Source organism: Meriones unguiculatus, chromosome 4 (genome assembly GCF_030254825.1).
Source record: "Meriones unguiculatus strain TT.TT164.6M chromosome 4, Bangor_MerUng_6.1, whole genome shotgun sequence".
Taxonomy (NCBI): domain Eukaryota; kingdom Metazoa; phylum Chordata; class Mammalia; order Rodentia; family Muridae; genus Meriones; species Meriones unguiculatus.
The window spans coordinates 131,126,760-131,146,419 of NC_083352.1; the positions used below are offsets into that span (position 1 = coordinate 131,126,760).

The window sequence follows — 19,660 nt, forward strand, 5'->3', positions numbered from 1 at the left end:
GTTGTCTTCTTACCCCACTTCCATAAATAGGTTATAGAAAAACAGCCACAGGACATCTGTTGGAATAAATGTGGAGTGGAGGAAGCATGTTTCAAGAATGGGTGCTTGTTACTTTGTTAGTTCCTTGATCTTTTTCTTGGTTGGAAATAGAAAAGGTTGGTGGCATCTTGGTTTTCTGAGTGAAGTCTTGAGAATCAAGACCAAGTGGTGAAGCCACTCTGCAGCCTTTAATGTGGAGACAGACTGACTCTAGAGAATGTCTAGATTTTAGATTTCTATTAAAGAGAAATCTGGGGCAGGGTGAGGTGTGTTTCTGATCTTCTTACAGGTTCAGCCATGTGCACTTGCCTAGCGAATTGTAAGACTGAGGGGCTGCACCCAGGCAGTGAAGAGGTGATGCCCCCTAGGTCAAAGGTCTGAGGTTGCCCCACACCCACTCTACTCCATGTAAGTTATTGGGTCCTCGAGACTGTGGGGCTTCAGAATCCTGGACTTAGGGGAGTCACGGACCGGTGGCCAAAGGCCACAGCTTCCGGACTTGCAACTTCCCAGGGAGGCTAACTGGGACAGACAGCACAACCTTGACTATGAGGGGTGGCTCGACCTCTGTAACCCTGCCAGTCAGCTGCTCTGAGGCACTTCCACCAGCTTGGCCTCAGCTGCAAAGTCCTTGTGTGTCCCAACCCTTGCCCTGAGCATCTGACCTCCATCCAGAGGTGGGAGGATTCCTGCTATTATGCCCAGGTCTTCACAAGAAAATTAGCCTACTGGTCATTACACCCTATTTGCCTTTGAAAAGCTAAATGGCAATTAATATCCATTTGCAGAAGGCTTTGTACTTTCACATCAACCCTTTGGGGCTCTAGAGCTAAGGAAGTGGCTCTCTCCTTACTAGGTCCCCTTAACAGATGTTTACAGGCACTGACTTAAAAAAAAAAAAAACAAAAAAAAACACCACTTTAATGAGAGTTCCTGAAAAAGGTGCCCAAAGGTAATACAACAAAATACAAATAACAAAACTAGCCTGTTGACTGCAACACTAAAACTTGAGGGACCTTTTCCCCCGCAAATATCCCACTTGAAAGCTTTAAACAGCATTATCTGAAATAATGGCATTTTCCTATTCTAACAGTAAGAGAAGAGGAAGAGAAGGATCTAAGGGTACAGGAACCAGGCAGATGTGTCAAGACTCAACCATCTGTTTCACAAGAGGGAACCTACTGTCAGCTAACTTCATTAGGCCCTTCACTTGGACATCTTCAGGACCCTTCAGCCAAAACCAAGGGACTGGGGAAATGAAAAGCATTAGTGTGGGTTTAAAGAACCCATGAAACTATATACTTTATTTAGGACTATATACAGTATTTTAGAGGGCTAGAAAGCTTTGATATTTGGAAAATGAAATTAATAGGATTCATTACTATAATGTGAAATGAAGTTAACATACAAAGGTTGACAATTCCTAATGGAGAATGTTTCAACAATAAAAGGATCCTGCTGCTTTCACCAGCATCAGCAATGAACTCAACAGCTTCAAAATGCATGTTTATTCAAAGATAAGGTGGATTTTTTTCCCCACGTAAGCAAAAATTAACAAATGTCTTAGACTAGAAAAATTGAGACAAAGCCTCAGTCTTTACAGAAAGGTGTTCCAACTTTATTTTGGTAATTAGATGAAAATGCTGTGTGTGTCCAAACAAGGAATTAGGTACTCAATTGAACGGAAACAAGCCCAAATTGAATTCTACTGTTAAACATCATTTAAAATATGCTGAGCATATATTCTTTAACTATAAATTTTCAACTTAAATTTTTAAATGATCCCCAAACTTGATTTAGATATTCTTAAAACTAGAAAATAAGTATGAAATTTGTAAAATGTAAACATTCACAAAGATGTGTTAATAATATGCTAATATAATAAATGTTAAAGTGCTGACTATCTCTTTTGAAAAAAAACTATCAAGACTCTGACTTGCTTTTGACATCTAACTGTAGGAACTGATTTCTATAAAAGTTGACTTACAAAAATAGGCACCCAAGTCAAGACTTAGAGCTGAAACAATCAAAGACCACAAAGAAACCAGAGCTTTTAAAGTTAGCTTTATTTTTTTTTTTTACTAAAGTCCACAAATTTCTGTAAGACAAGTACTTTAATGAAATGTTTCCAAAAAATGTTGAGCAACATATACTCTAGTCTGCTGAACGTGCAGCTCAAATATTCATACCTAATTATTCATGTGCATTAAAATCAGCATAGAGCTGTTTTGATTTTACCATAATGAAAACCCAGGCCTCCTAATTTCATCAGGTGTGTTCACAAGCAAGAAATTCACACTCACTGTATTATGCAGCACATCTCTGGAAAGCAACATGAAACAGTGAGATCAGATCAGTAAAAATACACACAGTTGAAAGAAATACACAAAGTACTGTAGTTTTATTAAAAACTACTACTTGAGAAAGAAATCTTTCCACAAATAGTTTATATAGAATGGAGAAAGGATTTGGAAAGCTTTACAAAAGCCTAATTCCAACTGTATCTTCCTGAAGGTGGTGGTAAAGGGTATTTCCGTCCTTCTCTGGGATATCCCTGAAAATAAACAAAAGAAAGAATTTATTTTCTGGGTTAATACCCCTAATAAAGAAATTTACACTGCTGTGGAAAAGCACATCATGAAGAAATGGACTGCTTCTAAAGGTACATCACATGGGAAGTCTTCATGAGTATGTGATTTAAGTCCACATCTCTAACAAAGATTGTTACAAAGGCTGCATTACTGAACACTAACCTAACAAGCATTAGTAACCACATCTAAGAAATTCCCTAAAATGTAGACAGATGAACAATTAAATACTTCTTATAAATATATATAGTGGGTCTTAATTTCACCTTTTTATTAGTTCTCTGGGAATTTCAAACAATGTATTTTGGTCATATTCATTTCCTTCCCCTACTCTTCTCAAACCACCCAACTCTGTGAGTGTATGTATGTATGTATGTATTTAGCTCATCAAGTTAAGTTTATACTGCCCATATAATCTTAGCTGTGTGGCCTTCACTGGTGAGTGCTCAACCTACTAGGATCTACACCCTTAAAAAAACAAGCAAACAACAAAAACTATTCCAACCTTCCCTGTCTCTCCTACTGGCTATTAGCTGCCAACAGCGCCTTAACTAAGGAAGGGACTGTGTGTCTACCTCCTCTCTCCATTCTGGAATTTTGTCTGGTCTGGGTCTGCATTTGTCTGCTACTGTGCATGCTGTAAGAGACAGTACTTTAAAACTGTCCCACCATTCTGAGATCTTGGTAGTAAAGTCATTTTATTTAACCAAAGCAAGAGACTTTATTAAGGCCTAATAACCAATTATTTTCAGGGATGTATTTTTTATTCGATAAAAAACATAACTTTAAGTAATAAAGTTATTATATAATTATGCTTGCAAAAATAATTCTATATAAAAATAATTCATAATTATTTTTTCTAAAGGTTGGGGATATAGCTCAAGTGGTAAGAGCATTTGCTGGGTGAATGTGGCACTGGGTTTGACTCCAAAAGGAGGAAATTCCTATTTCGGACCACAGGGTTCCATATTGTCATTTAAACAGTTTACACATAGGGACCTGTTTATACATATCAGCGTCACTAAAAATAAAATGAAGGCATGATTCACTATAACAATTAACTATAACTTCAAAAGTTGTGACTTAACAAAAACTAAATGGAAATAAGACTGAAAAGAATGAGTGTATTTCCAAAGGAATCTTCCAACCTCTCAGAGAAGAATTTCAACTCCTCTAACAGTAGAGCCCCTTGAAAGGGAAAATCTTGGCCTCTTCCAAAGGCAAGAAGATGAGCTGAGGCTCAGTGTCCTCAGCTCTGCCTCCAAACTATGAAGTCACAGGCTTTCAGTTCCTGCCTGCAAAATGAAGTGACTGGACACAGCTTTCTCCAAGGTTTCTTCAGTTTGAAATGTCTTTATTTTTTAAATGTTGTTACTTTAATTGCCTAGTACCATCTAAACTCCAGCAGCACAGACTGCAGTAATTTCCTAATGTGTCGTTTCAGCAGTGTTGGGTGAAAAAAAAGTTTAAAATTCTATGAAATTATTTTAATGAATTAAAACAAAATTTTTTCAAAAGGCATTAACTATAAGCAATCAAGGCAACTACTTTCTTATAAGGTTGAAACAGACTTAGAAAAACATACTTTGAAGGTATCAAAAAGATACCTAGATGTCAAAGATGTCAAAGATCTCAGATTAAAGAGGGGGCACAAATTAAGACAGAAGTGAAAAAACCAATATACAAAGTACTGCAAACAGCCGGCATGCAGTACCAGGTAAAAAAAAAATTAAAACCCCTTCATATCACTGCAACTGCTAAACTCCAGGAACACTACACATTCTGAACTGTGCAGCATTCCGAGTCCTCTTCTTTACCAAAGACTGGATTAAAGTGCATATAAATTCTACCCATGGGATCAAACTGCTAGGGGAAATTATGTTAAATAGACTTCAACCTTAAATGTTGCTTAGATAGGATGGAATTAAGAAAACAAATCTACATCATCTCTATTTATGAATTAATTACAGTGCTCATTCATGTCACATGGCACTTTTCATTTAGTAGAAAAATGTGTGGAATTATCTTTGAAGAGAAATTTGCTTTTACAAGGAGGGACTCAATGACTTCAGTTGAAAGAATTCTAGGATGAATAATGACAACAGGTTAACAGGTACTTTTGTGTTTGTTTTATTTTTGTTTGTTTTTTTTACTTTCAACTTCCAGGCCATCTGCATTTGTTAAAGACAGACCCAGTTTATGTTAGAAAAATATGTCGTCCCAGTCACCCCATGTGTTGCGCTAACACTGACTCCTGCTAATCACTACTGAACGCACAATTACAGGGCTTCTAGCTGGGGTTCTTTAGGATTGTCCATGTATAAACTATTTACGTGAGGTACTTGGCTTAAATGCATTTTTAATGATGACAATTAAGCTACTCTATTAATGCAGTTTTCTCCAGAAATACTGCTAAGAACATATTCATTCCTAAGAGGCAAACTTAACAGAAAGCAGTATGCTCCTTTTCCTCTGCAGCCCACGTTGTATTTATTACCTGTCTCCCTCCTCGATCATCACGTCTGGGTGGATATCCTCCAGGCCCAGCCAGCATCTGGTACTGGTTTGGCTGAAAGGCTGCATTTTGGGTTTGGAGCATCCGGTTCCAAGGCAGGAGAGGTTCAGCTCCGACACTTCTGCAGAAAGACATATTTATATCAGAAGTGAAAGCCTGCTTTACAGCACAAGCCTAAAATGGGCAGGTCATCTCCTCCAAATTTTAGAACCATCTAATTTACCTAGATTTGTTATACAGAATATGCAGTATGATGCATTTATGTCTCGCATAAGTAGTGTAGTGTCCTGGTTCCAAGTTTCATAAAAAACTTTATTAAAAGGGATGTTTACAAGTAGAGGATGGCACAGAGGGACCAAGTGCCTGCCTTACAAGTCTGATGACCCAAGTTCAATCCCCAGGACCCAAGCTGGTACCTCCACATGTGCAACTCTGACACACACAACCCACCACACTAGTGTGCACACATAATAATAAACAGTTTCTAATTAGGGTGCTTAAAGTCAGCTGATTAACTTTTACAAAATATTTTGTAATTTTAAATGTGAAGTTTCTTTTCATCATTTGAAGCTCTGGATCGCAATCAGCAGGCTGATTACATTTATGATTCTGTCCAAAGAGTAAGCGTGTACAAGTAGGAGAAAGAGGCTTTATTTTCAAAAATGTCCAGACTCGTTCTTAGATGCTATTCTTTCTAGTTAATTGCAGGTTGCAAGTGAATTCTTACTGCTGAGTATTTTGAATCCAGGGTAGGGGACTTGGCTGTTTTTTCCCATCCATTATTCTGCTCAATATGTCAGAAGGTCTGATCGTGAAGAAACCTTTTCAAGTTCTATTGATGCAGCTTTCAATTGACCATGGTGACCTAGCAACATGAGCACTAATTGGCATGGGCTGACTGGCATTCGGTGTACAGTTTACATGGGAACACAGATTCAACAGCTATTATAACCCAGTTTGCTGTCCCAGATTACCAGTTGAAAGACATGTTTTAATTGTCTTCAAGTACCTATTTTAACTTTTAGATATACAACCATAGGTAGAAGGCATTAAATCATAACTTAATTAAAACTTGTCACATAAACAATGTAGCAAAGATCTTTCTAAAAGTGATAATCACCATTTAAAATGGAAATTTCTCAATAAGACACTTTCAACTTATTTTTTTACAGTCACAAAAAAGAATAAACAGAAACAAATGTTCATGTGTACTCTAATATTACAAACTTTGGGGCCACAGATGATGCCAGGAAGAACTCAGTAAAATCTTTACATTCACTAAGGTTCTAACTAGCCAATATTCACTATAACAATATCAGCATATGAATTTCACTTCTACATGGGAAAGAAAAATCTTAGGGTTAAAAGCCTGAGGTTAGGCTCATTGGGTGGTGACTAATTGTTCTTAAAGCAAGCTATTCAAATTTGAATCCATCCTCTCTATTCTCACTTAACTTACAACAAGGCTTCTTAAACTACAACAACAAAAATGCAAAGTAATTATTCTTACATAACAGTTCAGAGACAACAGCTTTCTGAAGACTCTAGAAAGGCCAAAGCTACTCTTTATACATAGTGGTGAAACCAGAGCCCTGATATAGCACACTACAATTCAGGGTCGACTCAGAGTTAGAGTTGGAAACTTATGGTTAGGACTCAGAATTGTTTTTTAGGTAATTATCAGTACAAACAAATTTTTGTAAGAATACCCTCTCAGATTCCTAAAAATAGCTCTATGCACACGTAAGAATGGTCTCTTCTGGCCTCTGCAGAGGTGAGGGAGCTGGTAATGGGTTATGATCAAGATACCCAATGTTGGGAGGTATGTGAAAAGCCCAGAAGCCAAAACTGCAACTCATATACACTGTCCTGTGATTAATTTTTCTTTTCACTCTTACAGTGAATTTCATGGAATTGTGTTTCAGGAAAATTTGTTGGTATAAATAATGTAAACTATAAACACAATTTTAAAATACTTTTATATTTAAAAAATAGGTTAGAAGGCAAAGCCGAAGTGTAAAACATACAATTTTTCTTTTTGTTCAAAATAATCAAATGTTTTTGTTCAAAGATAACTTCTACGATAAAACTTATTACTAACAGGACTTAGAGAAAGAACAATGCGGTAGCGAACGTGCTACCATCCTCTGTTAATTATATCAGTCTGCAAACATACACAAACCGAAACTCATCTGAGAAAGTATTTGTAAAATCTGAGATGGAAACCCTACAGTTGGCCTACCCTAACTATTAGTAGTTAAGACTAGGCATGGCGACACACACCTTTCATCCCAGCATTCTAGAGGCAGGACCAAGCCATCCCCATAAATTTAAGGCCAACCAGGTCTCCTCAACAAGCTCCAGGCTAGCCAAAGCCAGAAAGTAGCGCTCTATCTCAAGAAAGCAAAATAAATAAATAGATAAATAGATAGATTAATAACAAATGAATGAATAAGTGAGTGAGTGAGTGAGTGGGTGAGTGAATAAATGAATGAATGAATGGTGGTTATAAACTAAGGTAACTTACAAGCCTAGGTACTATCTGGTACCACAGTGGTAACAATACTCTTTATTTAGTTTCCAAACTACTGCTTTGGAGAGTAGCTGGTAACTACAACTCAACAATCTGGGTAACTTAAATTTGTACTATGGTTAGTCACAGTTTTAAAGGCTTTTCTCGTCATTGAGCTGAATACTCACAGGTAAAGATGAAGTAAACGGTGCCTTGTGTAGGGGGAAGGAAACTAAACACTGGCTGGCTCTGCTGAACACTTGCATGATTAACACAAAGTTATTTTGTTTGGGGGAGAGGAAAAACAGCTTGTTTGTTTGTTTGTTTGTTTGTTCTCGAGACAGGGTCTAGGTAGCCCTGGTGGGCCTTGAACTCAAATCCTTCTGCCTCAACTTCCTCAGTGCTGAGATTGCAGACATATACCACCATGCCTATCTCCCACTGGATTTTTCTTAAAGAAATGACATTTATTTATTTTTTGTATATGCACATGTTCACATGTGTGAGGTCAGAAGACAACTTTCAGGAATCAGTTCTTCTTCCACCATAAGAGTCCTGGGAATAAATATTGGGTTGTCAGGCTTGGTGGCTGGTGCTTTTACCCACTGAGCTTTCTCACCAGTCTTCTCACTGTATGTCAATGGGATATACAGACTTAAAGTACTATCCCAAAGAAAGAAATAGTTTAACACAACATACTGCAGCTTAGGAAAGAAGATACATTCAAAAGTCATGTTCTAATAAGATTCTCAACACTCAAAAATAGTGCACTGAAAATGCTCTGAACTAGAAATTACAAAAACTTGGCTCTCATAAGATTATCACCATCTATGATCTATAACTTCTTGGTAAAGTAAAAATGGTTCCTCCTGTCTTGTAAGACAATGCTATGAAAAGGACAAGGGCTATGAAAATGAATAATGGACAGTACCCACTTATTAGCTAAAGAGGCTTAGGAGAATAAAATGGTTTAGTTTACTAGTAGCTGGGAAGCTGAAGCACAAAACAAAAAAAATAAATAAAAATTGTAGACTAATGTGGCCATATAGTAGCACTCTACCTCCAAAAGTAAAGAGTTTCATTTCCCAAATAACCATGAGTTAAGGATACTTTTTCTTTCAGGAATGATTTTTAATTATCTAAAACAACCCAGAAGAAACAAACAAACAAACCTGTTCCTAACATCTGAGTTCAAAGTCAGTCGGGATAATAAGTATACTTGGTGAGGGTAAAATAAAAACAAGAAAATGATACACAGCAGAGCAAGGGAAAGGGCACAGACAGTCCTAGAAAAACTTTACATGTTTACTGAGAGGAAGGAAAGCCACTGCAACTGCAAAAAGAGCCTCAGAAGTGCAATCCCATCCCTCATTTCCTTGGATGTGGTGAGACTTTATATTATGTTCAGAGTGAATACTCTGAGGAGTTCTGTTGTAGTAAAAAGTTTCTTGATAAAGAATAACATGGAAAAGCAACCTTGGATAATATACTGAAGTATGTGTTTCAATTTTTGTAAAAATAAAAGTTAATGGCATCTACTTTAAAAGGTTGCTCAGAGAAACATACAGTCACATTTATGAAAAGATATGAACAGTGCTGGTAATTCTTAAGCTGAAGAAAAGCATTAAAAATTGTTATTAAAATGGCAAAGAAGTGAGCAACAGTATGAAGAAACCAAGCATAATAATTTAGAAGAATTTATACCTCTATTTCTGTTTTAAAATGGTGTTAAGCTGGTTGAGGAGCTGCATACCTACAATTCCTCCTTTCAAAACTTGGGAGACTATGGCAGGAGACTGGAAGTTCAAGGGCAGCCTGGGCAACTTCAGTGACAATTAACTAATACATGCTGCATGCTTTGAGCATATACACTGGAAACATCAACATATACTTACCAGTTACATTAAATTTAAAATGATTTGCGTGAGGTGGCTGCCACTATCAATAAACAGTGTATTACACAAATCTTTGTAGTAATCTTGAAGAGAACAACAGAAAGCAATTTTGGAGAGGCTCAAGAGCTACTGAGTGTCTGTTCAAGAAGGCCACAATTTCTAGTGCCATTTGTTAATGCACTCCATTCATTGAAGATGTGAACAGATTAAAATTGCTAACTCAGCAAAGTAAAAACAATCATAACTGGAAAGGGGGAAAAAGAAGGTTTACTGTCATGGGTGGGACTCCTTTATACTATTTTTTAATCAGCTACAGATGTTAGTATAAGTATTCATAACATGCCCAGCTGACTTCTCATGGCCCGTTCATCTGACTTAGGAACACAGAACTTATGAATGACAGAACACATGTCAAACATCCCTTGTTATTAAACCATGTCACATTCTTCCTAGTCCGTGGTACTTATTAGACTGCAGATCCCATAATCCTCTTCTGAGTCCCTTCTGCATTTAATTCAGTTCAGTCTTAAGTAGTTAAAGAAACTGTTTTCAGTGGCAACTAATAACTACTGACCTACAGTGACACTGCCCTACAATAGGCCCGTCAGCCCTGAAAAAGCTGTAGCAAAGAAGCTGATTAGGACCTGAAGAGGTCTGTGGTAAGAATCAATAGCTGCTCTGTACTAATGCTGTGCGGCTGGCAGACATGATAAAAGTGGAACACCATTAGTTATGCCTCATTAAACTGCACAACCCTGCTAAAAAATTTTTGTTTAGCTTGACAAAAACAAAATACAATTTTAAGCTCTCTATGTTGCATTTTTTAGAGTACCTCAAAGCTTCAATAAAGTCCGAGAGAACCAAGAAATGGAGGAAACTATATAAACACGAGCATTTTAATTCAAAGTATTAACTACAATAATTCCTAAAAACAGATGCAAGAAAAATTATTTAGGATAGAAAACAGTGTTATTTTAAACCAGGTAGGTTTTTGTTTGTAAGCAGATATCAACATAGGAAGCATTTACAGCATGCTCACTTTAGCATTACCTGTCAAATCTCTGTTGCTGGAAAAGAGGAGGAGGACCTCGCCAGGAATCTTGGGGCCTCATATCTGTAAAATAAATGTGAGTAGTTCACAAAATGCTTGTAAAAGTAATCTCTATCACCTGCCCACATGGTTTCTAATTCAAAATTCCTGAAAAAAAAAAAAAAAAAAAAAAAAAGAGACAGCACAAGGTAAACCAAGTAAGTGAGCTAGAATCAGAACCAACCATGAACAAGTAAAAATAACCAACAGAGCTAGGTTTGGCGATATGCTCATGCCTTTAATCCAGCACTCTGGGAGGCAGAGGCAAGTGGACTGCTGTGAGTTTGAGGCCAGCCTAGTCTTCGGTTGAATCCCTGGATCTATACGTAAAAAACAGGTCATGACTGTGCGTGCCTGTAACCCTGAGTTGAGAAGGTGAGACCGGGAGAGCTTGAAAGTTTGCTAATCAGTTAACCCCACTTAAAAGAGTTAGCTTAATCTGTGAGAAACCTTGTCCTAAAAGAATAAGGTAGAGCAGAGTATGGTGGTGCACCCATGCCTTCAATCCCCAGCACTCAGGGAGGCAGTGAGTTTGAGGCCAGCCTGGTTATAAAGCAAGTCCAGGAAAGCCAATGTTACACGGAGAAACCCTGTCTTGAAAACCAAACAATAAAGCAAAACCAAACAAAAAACCCAACAGAATCAGCATAAACTTTTGTTGATTATATTTTTGTTGCTAACAAGGTGATTTTGGTAACCTTGGCCATACCTGCACTTTTCTCTCACTTGTTGTAGTGTGTACACACACTTTTTAATGTGTACTTTAAATGCTACACACACACACACAAAAAAAAGAGGATCTCAGCCTTTTTCATGATGGTACACTGACTCTAAATAATAACTCTAAATAGGACTATAACACTTTACTCATGAGTGTGCCAACTGCAGCACCATCAAATGGAAAACATACAATCTCTCAACACAACCATCAAGAAAAAGTAATAAAAGAACCACCTATTTTTCTATAGTTTCCTGGTCATCAATTCCCCTATGCCATTATCACAAAGCTGAACTGGCAACTTTATCTACTTAGAAGAAACTAAATGGCTGTCGCTGTTCTACATAAACTAAGCACTGAAAGGAAGTAAAGAGCCATCCATTCCTCATCAGGCATGGCATTCACATTTAAAGCACTCAAAGGGGCTGTATCAAGCAGCCAGTGCTCCTGGCTTCAGCGCTGCAGTTATTATCTGCCTTTAGCAGGCTCTGCTGGTACCTAGTTAAAACAGCTGAATCCAGAAGTTGTATATCACTAGGGGAGGACAGTAACCATCTCCAGACTGCAAAGAGCAAGGACAGCACAACCTACCATGACATATTTATTCAGGCTCTCATTTTAATGAAAACACAAACCAAAACCAGGCTTTTCAAAATTACTTTCTTAAAGGAAAGAAGAAATGAAAGCTTAGCCCTAGTTAAGAACCAAAAAAATGTACAATTTGATTTTACAAAAAAAAAAAATGAAAAAAATTAATGCTTTTAAAAATTTCATAAAGCAGCTGGGCACTGGCAAACACTGTAATCTCAGCACTCAGGGGGACAGAGGCAGACAGATCTCTGTGAGTTCAAGGCCAGCCTGGTCTACAAAGCAAGTCCAGGACAGCCAAGGCTACATAGAGAAACCCTGTCTGGGGGAAAAAAAATCATAAAGCAAAAATGGGGCAAGTAAAGTACGTGGCAACAAACAATTGTAGTAGCGTGACATGGCTGGCCTCTTCTGCTTTGGGGTTTCTGCTCATCTCCAAAGGACCGAGGCGTCAAGTCTGAGGTATACTACTCACAGATTCATACCAACTTGCATAGTTTCCAGCACCCAACTAGGGACTCCTATTTCAAAAATAGAGGAAATCCTTTATCAGAAAGCCAAGTAGTCTCTCTAGCTGAATTATCCCGTCTTACTGCTTAAAAATGAAATTACTAGCAGTAAAGCTCAGCTACAACACAATGGTCATCATATATGATTTACGGTTCAAAACCTCAATGGAAATTCTGGAAGCTAATTACAAAGTTCACAGAAATAAGAGAAGAAAGTTGCCTATTCTGGGCCCAGTGAATCACTACAAACTATAAGTTTCCAGGAAAAATCTGTATTTTATCTTATTTTTTTAGACTATATCTCATGTATCTCAGTCCAGTCTCAAACTATACAGCCAAGGATGTTAGTGAACTTTTGATCCTCTTGCTTCCACTTTCTGGATAGTAGAGGTGAGTACCAGTCTTATGCATGTTACATATGGTGCTGGGAGATGGAACTCATGGCTTTATTCTAGACAAACACTCAAGCAGCTGAGCTAAACTTAACACCAAAGAAATCTTAACCTGGTAAAGCCTAGAAATTCATGTAAGAACAGCAACTATTTCACTTGTGTGGCTTCCTTAAATGGAAAATATAAGACATTTAGTAAACATTTAATTTTCAATGACTTGCAATTTATCAGAAAAGCCTACTGATAATAAAAATCAGCACTTGTACTTTTTCTGATTATTTTGTTAAACTTGAAGACCACTAACCTATTCAGATGATAAAGAAAAATTATAAGGATCAGTTTAAATGTTTAAAAACTATCGTATTTTTATGTTTTGCATGTACAAAACTAGGTAATAACCTGACAAAAGTAAACAAAACACAACCAACAGAATGACTCAGATTCAGACCCTGGTTAGCTCTGTTGTGCATGCCTCAGCTCTTCACCCTGGAAACATGCCTCTATTTATCATTAAGACTTAATTCTCTAAGTCTGGTTCCATAGTGTCTCCTAATAACCACAGAAATACATACCCTCTATGGTACTTGGAAAAGTTTCATACAAAAACCCCGATTTATTCAAGATCAAATAAAGACAATGAAAAAGACAAATGCATATTAAAATAAACTTTCCAGAGCATTTTACCCTAATATTTTCTGAAAATGAAGGAGGAAAATGTTTTTTTCTCCTAGAAATTGTATAATTGCAGGGTAATGCCATCACCACCAACAATATAGTATTAAATCCAAACATGTTGCACATTAAACAAAACATTATTTTCAAGAACTAATACAATAAAGCATAGAGTGAGCACTTCCTAAGAGTCTACCTTTAAGTGCTAGAAAATGATAACATCCATTCCCATGTCAGCGTTTCCAGGACACCAGGCACTTTCATATTTAATTCTCACTTTCAAAACAACCCTTATTCATATAATCTTAGTATTAGCAAACATACTGCATTTTGCTAAAACTTGAGCAAATCACATAAAACTTACAAATTTTCAGTCATATACTTACTAAACATTCTTCATTTTTAATATAAATAAATAAACACACACCAAATTTTTTTCAAAGATACCTTTAAACAACTTTTTTCATGGAGCTCTGAGTAATACACACAGCCCTTAAGTATTCACAAAGCAGAAATATTTCCAGGCTAAGTAATGAAGTAGACAGTAAAACAAACTTATTACCATTCATTTGTACGGCTCTAACAGAAGATCTTTTTTGAGTGGGAGGAAAAAAAAACCTGTGAGACAATGAATTGCACTTCAGAAGGTACAAGCACAAGGGAGAAAAAAAAGACAGTTAATTTTTTCCTTTGGTCTTTAAAAATGTATCCCTTTTTCTAGAGCTCTAAGGCCACATAAACCCAGGTTCTCCAATAGGTTCTCAAGTGACAATTTATTTAATCATTGTGGCAATCACAGAAAAGATTTCATGTTTACTTATTGCAGTAATCACAAATCACTTTTCAAATGCAGCTAACTGACAAGTTTACTGACCAAAATGAAGAGAAGCCATGCACCAAGTTCTTTAAGATGCAGAAACTGAATGGTGCTAAGGGTGACACTTGACTCTAACTAAAGTTATCAAAAAAACACAAAGAAGTATAGCCGCAAACTGTCATATTAAAGGCAAACGAAAGACCAACAAGAGGAGACACTGAGAGCAGACAGCTGACAGTGACTTTACTGTCACTGTCAGTAAAGAAAATAATTACGGCACGAAAAACACTTTGAAAAATTAAGTGGTTTCGTTTTCAATTTAATAAAATGAAAGTTTCTGACAAAATCTTCAAGTTTCAAATTTATAATGAGTGATTTTCTACAGGTTATACGCTCCTGTTAAGCCAAGTACCACTTGACCTAGGCCATCATTTCCCAAAGAGTATGTTAGATTTTGTTGTTTTGTGTTTTTTTTTTTTGGTTTGAGACAGGTTCTCCCTCTGTGGCTTCAAATCTGTGGAATCCTCCTCCTACCTTAGCACCCCAAATGCTGTGAGGATTACAGATGTGTGTTGGCATACCCAGTGCAATAGATTTTCATAATTCTGCCTTTATTTTGATGTATGTGTGTATATTGTCAAAGATTCATTTTTATTAATGTTATGGTTGTTTTGCTTGCCAATGTCTGTCTACAATGTGCATGCAGTGCCCTCAAAGTCCAGAAGACAATGTCAGACTCCCTGGAACAGGAGTTATGTGGTAGCTCAGAGTCATCAGGTACTGGGAATTGAACCCAGGTTCTTTGGAAGAGTAGCTATTGCTCTTAATCACTGAGCCATCTTCCCAGCCCTTGATGTACATTTTTTTAAAAGGCACATTAAACTCATGTTGTAACAATGATATAACTTATGAATTTAAGTTGAGTAAAAAGAAGATTTAAAGATAAGTATCTACCAGACACTATATAAAGAGATCACAGTGGTAGCAGGCTGCTGTTGGAACTTAGGAATATAATGCTTTGGGTTAGTTATGGCTCGAGTATTCCTCAAGGATCATGTGTTAAAATTTTGATTCCTGCTGTGAGGTATTACGGGGGTAGAGATCCAGGAATGATGGCAGAGACTAGGGTCCCAGGCTACTTAAAGTTTTGAGTAGGGATCACTTTAGTCCAAAAGAGAAACCTATATAACATACTAAGATCTTATCTGCAAGAACAAAAACAAAAAGGAAAGGAGAGCCTATGAAAAGAGGATGGTGGGGGGAAGGGAGTTGAATAGAGTTAGGCTAGGCTCATCAGGGTAGATCCCTCATGATTAAATCCTGGGTAATTTTATAAGTCAAGGGAGAAAGCATCCCCCATCTCTTGCTATGTGCTGTTCCCTGCTGCTTTAGGGCTCTGCCAATGAAAAGGTCAGCAATGCATGAAGCCCTTCAACCCTGCTCTTTCAGAATGAAGAGCACAAATAAAATCCTTGTTTTGGGCCCAGTAATGGCAGCACACACCTTTAATTTCAGCACATGGGAGGCAGAGACAGGTGGACCTCTGTGAGTTTGAAGACAACCTGTTCTACAGAGCAAGTTCCAGGACAGCCAGGGCTACATAACTGTCTCTAAAACAAATAAACAAATAAAAAACAAAAACAAACCCCACCAAAAACAACAAAAAATTTCTTTTTAAGTTACCCCACCATAGGCATTTCATTAACAAGGGATGAAAGGAACTGCTTAATTGTGAGCACATGCTTTTACCTTTGCTGCTCAAACCTCCTTATTCCTGTGGAAGAATATACAATGCCTATACCTAAGAATAATAGGTAATTATTATCCTGATAATTATCACCCTAAGAAGCAGTAGCTAAACTAAGACTACACTGGCACTAGCATTTTTACATCTCAATTCTTATGTAGTGCCATTATGGACAGAAATAAATGGTAAAGAGCCATAAGAAAAGGAGAACTGATAAAGAATGTGTCAATAAAGATCTGGTTTTGAAAATGAGCTGGACATGCTCTCATTACTTACTAGCAAAACCTCAGGGCACAGATGGGCTCTTTCAGAATGATTGGAGCCCTCCACTGCACAAGGCAGGCACCAATAAGAAAGATAAGGAAATACTCACAGGTGTCGCCTGCTTGAGATCAGAAGCAACTGCTCTACAGTCTCCCCAGGCTGCGCTCTGCCCTCTGCGCCACAGAGAAGACAGTGAGGCGCTGGAGAGGCGGCGGCACTTAAGGGCACTCATTCCTAGCACTCACGTCCGATAACTCACAACCACCTGTTAATTACGGTTCCAGGGGATCTGATTCACTCTCTGGTCTCTGCAGCACACGTGTGGCATACACATGCATGTGGCATACATATACATATGACATGCACACAAACACACATAAATAAAAATAAATCTTAAAAAAAAAAGTGTTGAGATACAGAGTTTGCCTGGAAGTGAGTCATGATGTTGATTCAATTTCAGAAAGTCATACAACACAGCAAAGTCACACTATCAGACAGTGTACCGGATAACAAGTGGGCCCTGAGAGAGTAAGAGCTTCAGAACCCATTTCTTCTTATGTACTATGTCCAGAAAATCTGTGCTTCAAGTTAGAAAATGGTGTGTCAACTTGCGTTAAAACTGTCATAGGCTTGGAGCACAGACACCACCTAACAATCACCCACTTTACCTGGCACTTTAATAACTACATAGCACACCTAAAGCAATGCCTGGCTCCACAGTATATAGTAGTAAGATACAATCTGGATCGAGAAAGAGTGGCTTAAGTCTGCTGTGGTAGATCAAGCCAATTGTTCCAGCACTCAGAATGCTAAAGCAGAATTTCTGTAAGTCTGAGGCCAACCAGAGCTACATACTGGCAAACAAAACCTTACCTCAAAAATAAACCAACAATAATAACAAAACAATTGAGATGGAAAGCAGGAAGGGAAGAGAAGCGAAGGGGAACAGGAAGAGGTTTAAAAGATTTCTGTGAGTCCTCTGCACTAGAGCAGCATTCTTCTTATTCCAGGTGGTAGCAGAGGTCAAACAAAGGACACTGACCAGCAAGACAAGAGATCCACTGCTGGGCACACCCCTAGCTCTCATCCTTCTTTTGAAATTTAATTTTATAAAATATTACAAATATTAAAAAACAGATCTTAAGTGTTAATGTACCTCAGACTTAACAAATGTTTCTTCTCCCCCATGCTGCCCTTGTCTGGTTGAATAGCAAACAGATAACCAGGAATGAAATAGTAAGGACTTTATGAAGATAGTTTAGAGAACCTAGCACATGATCTGTATTTTCATAACGAATAGGCACAGCCATGGAGCTCAAAAATAACATTAAGTGGGAATAAAATTAAAATCACTGGTAAACCTAGCATGCACAGCACTCAACTATTTCTAACCCTTATTATGGTAATCAAAATATCATATTTTTCTTCTGTGTTTAACATTATAAACCTTTTATTAAACTGGTTTTGAGGAGTAAAAGAAAAGCCAAGGTTCTCTCACATGAGAGCTATTACTACCTGAAGCAATGCCTGGCTTCATGTTCGGGAGAACTAACATATAATGTGGACCAAGACAGGAACACTTTGTCTTTCAGCATCTAAGTAATTACTACTTCCTATCTAATGAACCTATCTAACTGTTTAAATACTTGTATCAATGGTTAAACAGCAATCGATTACCTATACCTCTTTCTGCATAGGTTACTCAGAAATAAGTTTATAAATAAACAAAAGAAAGAAATTCAGTTTACCTTAACTCAGAAACAAGAAAGAAAGAAACAAGAAAGAAAGTATTTGAAAGATTTTTCACAAAGTGTTCTTTTACAAATCTTTTAACAATGTTTAATTCTCTCTACATGAAAACAACCAATCTTTTGGCAGTGAGGATGAGAAGGAAACCAGCCTTTGCTGACATAGTGCATTTAGAATATAAAACAACCAATCAGTAAAAACTTACTTGACATAAGTTTTGGAATCTGAGCTTGCCCTCTCAACAGTGGCCTGTATACATTCCCCTGGTAATTGGCAGGTGGTGGTGCAGTGTTGCTGTAAACACCAGTCCCCGAGCCTCTTGGCATAACATGGCTGTAAAAGAGACCCTCACATAAGAAAAAACATTGAGAGCCACATACAGAAATATATTAATACATTAAGATGACACATCAAACACTAGTGTTTCCTACTTATTGTCAGACCTGATTAATATAAAAATAAGAGTTGTGATTAAAGTTCAAAACAGTACACAATGGTGACAGTAAGATGTCATAATCCTCTAAGCATTTCATTACTTAGGTAAAAGGCAACAAATCTTTTTTGTTATGGGTTCGCTTTCTTCCTTAAGGATCTGTTCTGCTGAAGTCACTACTAATCACTATTCTATATTTGCTGTTTTAATCTACCATATCAAACACTACCCTGTGGCTTTCTTTACTCTTAATAATTATAGCATGAAATCTATAGACTACTTCACTATGGTAATGTCTCATATTTTACTAAACCTTTTCTCTCATTTAATGCTAACATTACAGATTTTGATAAACAAGGTGTACAGCTATGTTCCTTTAAACTATTTTCAAGGTAAGCTCCAAGTAATAAGAATTTAGATTTAAAAACGTCTTTGAAGCTCAGAACTCTTACAAGAACGTCAGTGTTCTTCTTTCTAAAAGAACTTCATTCTAAAAGACTAAGAAAGATGCAAAACTGAGTCTATTCTAAAGCTGTTTCTTTTATTATTATAAAAATGAAGTTTCCAAACAGTGGCAGGATCAGCTGACTTGTACATCGTCACATGTACACTGTGAAGCTACCGGCACTTCATAAGGCAGGTGCAACCACTGTCCACTTCACACATGAGTACACTGAGATGCAGAGTGGGATAGTAACTTTTATAAGTTTAGGAAGAAACTTCAAAAAAAAAGACTGTATTTTACTCTTAACCTCTAAGCCACATTTTTAAATATATATAATTATATGCTGCCTAAATTACCTTTTCAATCTTTAGATGTGTCATAAATAGAAAAAAATACCTGTTAATGAGTTATTTTAATTCCTGAATTATGGGTTATTAACATTTCCTCCAGCAAGTATTTTTGTTGGTTTTGTTTTGTTTTTCTTTTTTGGAGACAGAGTCTCACTTTGTAGCCTAGGTTGGATTCCAACTTGTAATCTTGCCTCAGCCTTGCAGATATTATAGGCATAGGCATATGCTACCACACCCATCATTCTTTTTATCCTAGCCTTAATTTCACTGTTTCAAAGTCCTCTAAACACAGTTTCTTCTATAACTAGGAAAAAAGACAATTCAATAGCTAATAAAG

General features: G+C 37.1%; 1 protein-coding gene across 4 annotated transcripts in view; it reads right to left on the bottom strand.

Annotated features, from left to right (window-relative positions):
• Positions 1-2,086: 2,086 nt before the first annotated feature.
• Positions 2,087-19,660, bottom strand: part of Xrn2 (5'-3' exoribonuclease 2) — a 67,571-nt gene continuing 49,997 nt past the window's right edge. For all 4 annotated transcript variants that reach the window (XM_060383127.1, XM_021646293.2, XM_060383128.1 and 1 more), the window contains 4 exons: positions 18,301-18,428; positions 10,600-10,663; positions 5,125-5,263; positions 2,087-2,593 (listed from right to left, as the gene is read on the bottom strand). In XM_060383127.1, the coding sequence (XP_060239110.1) occupies positions 2,528-2,593; positions 5,125-5,263; positions 10,600-10,663; positions 18,301-18,428 (397 nt within the window). In that variant the 3' untranslated portion in view covers positions 2,087-2,527. The remainder of the gene's footprint in view (positions 2,594-5,124; positions 5,264-10,599; positions 10,664-18,300; positions 18,429-19,660) is intronic.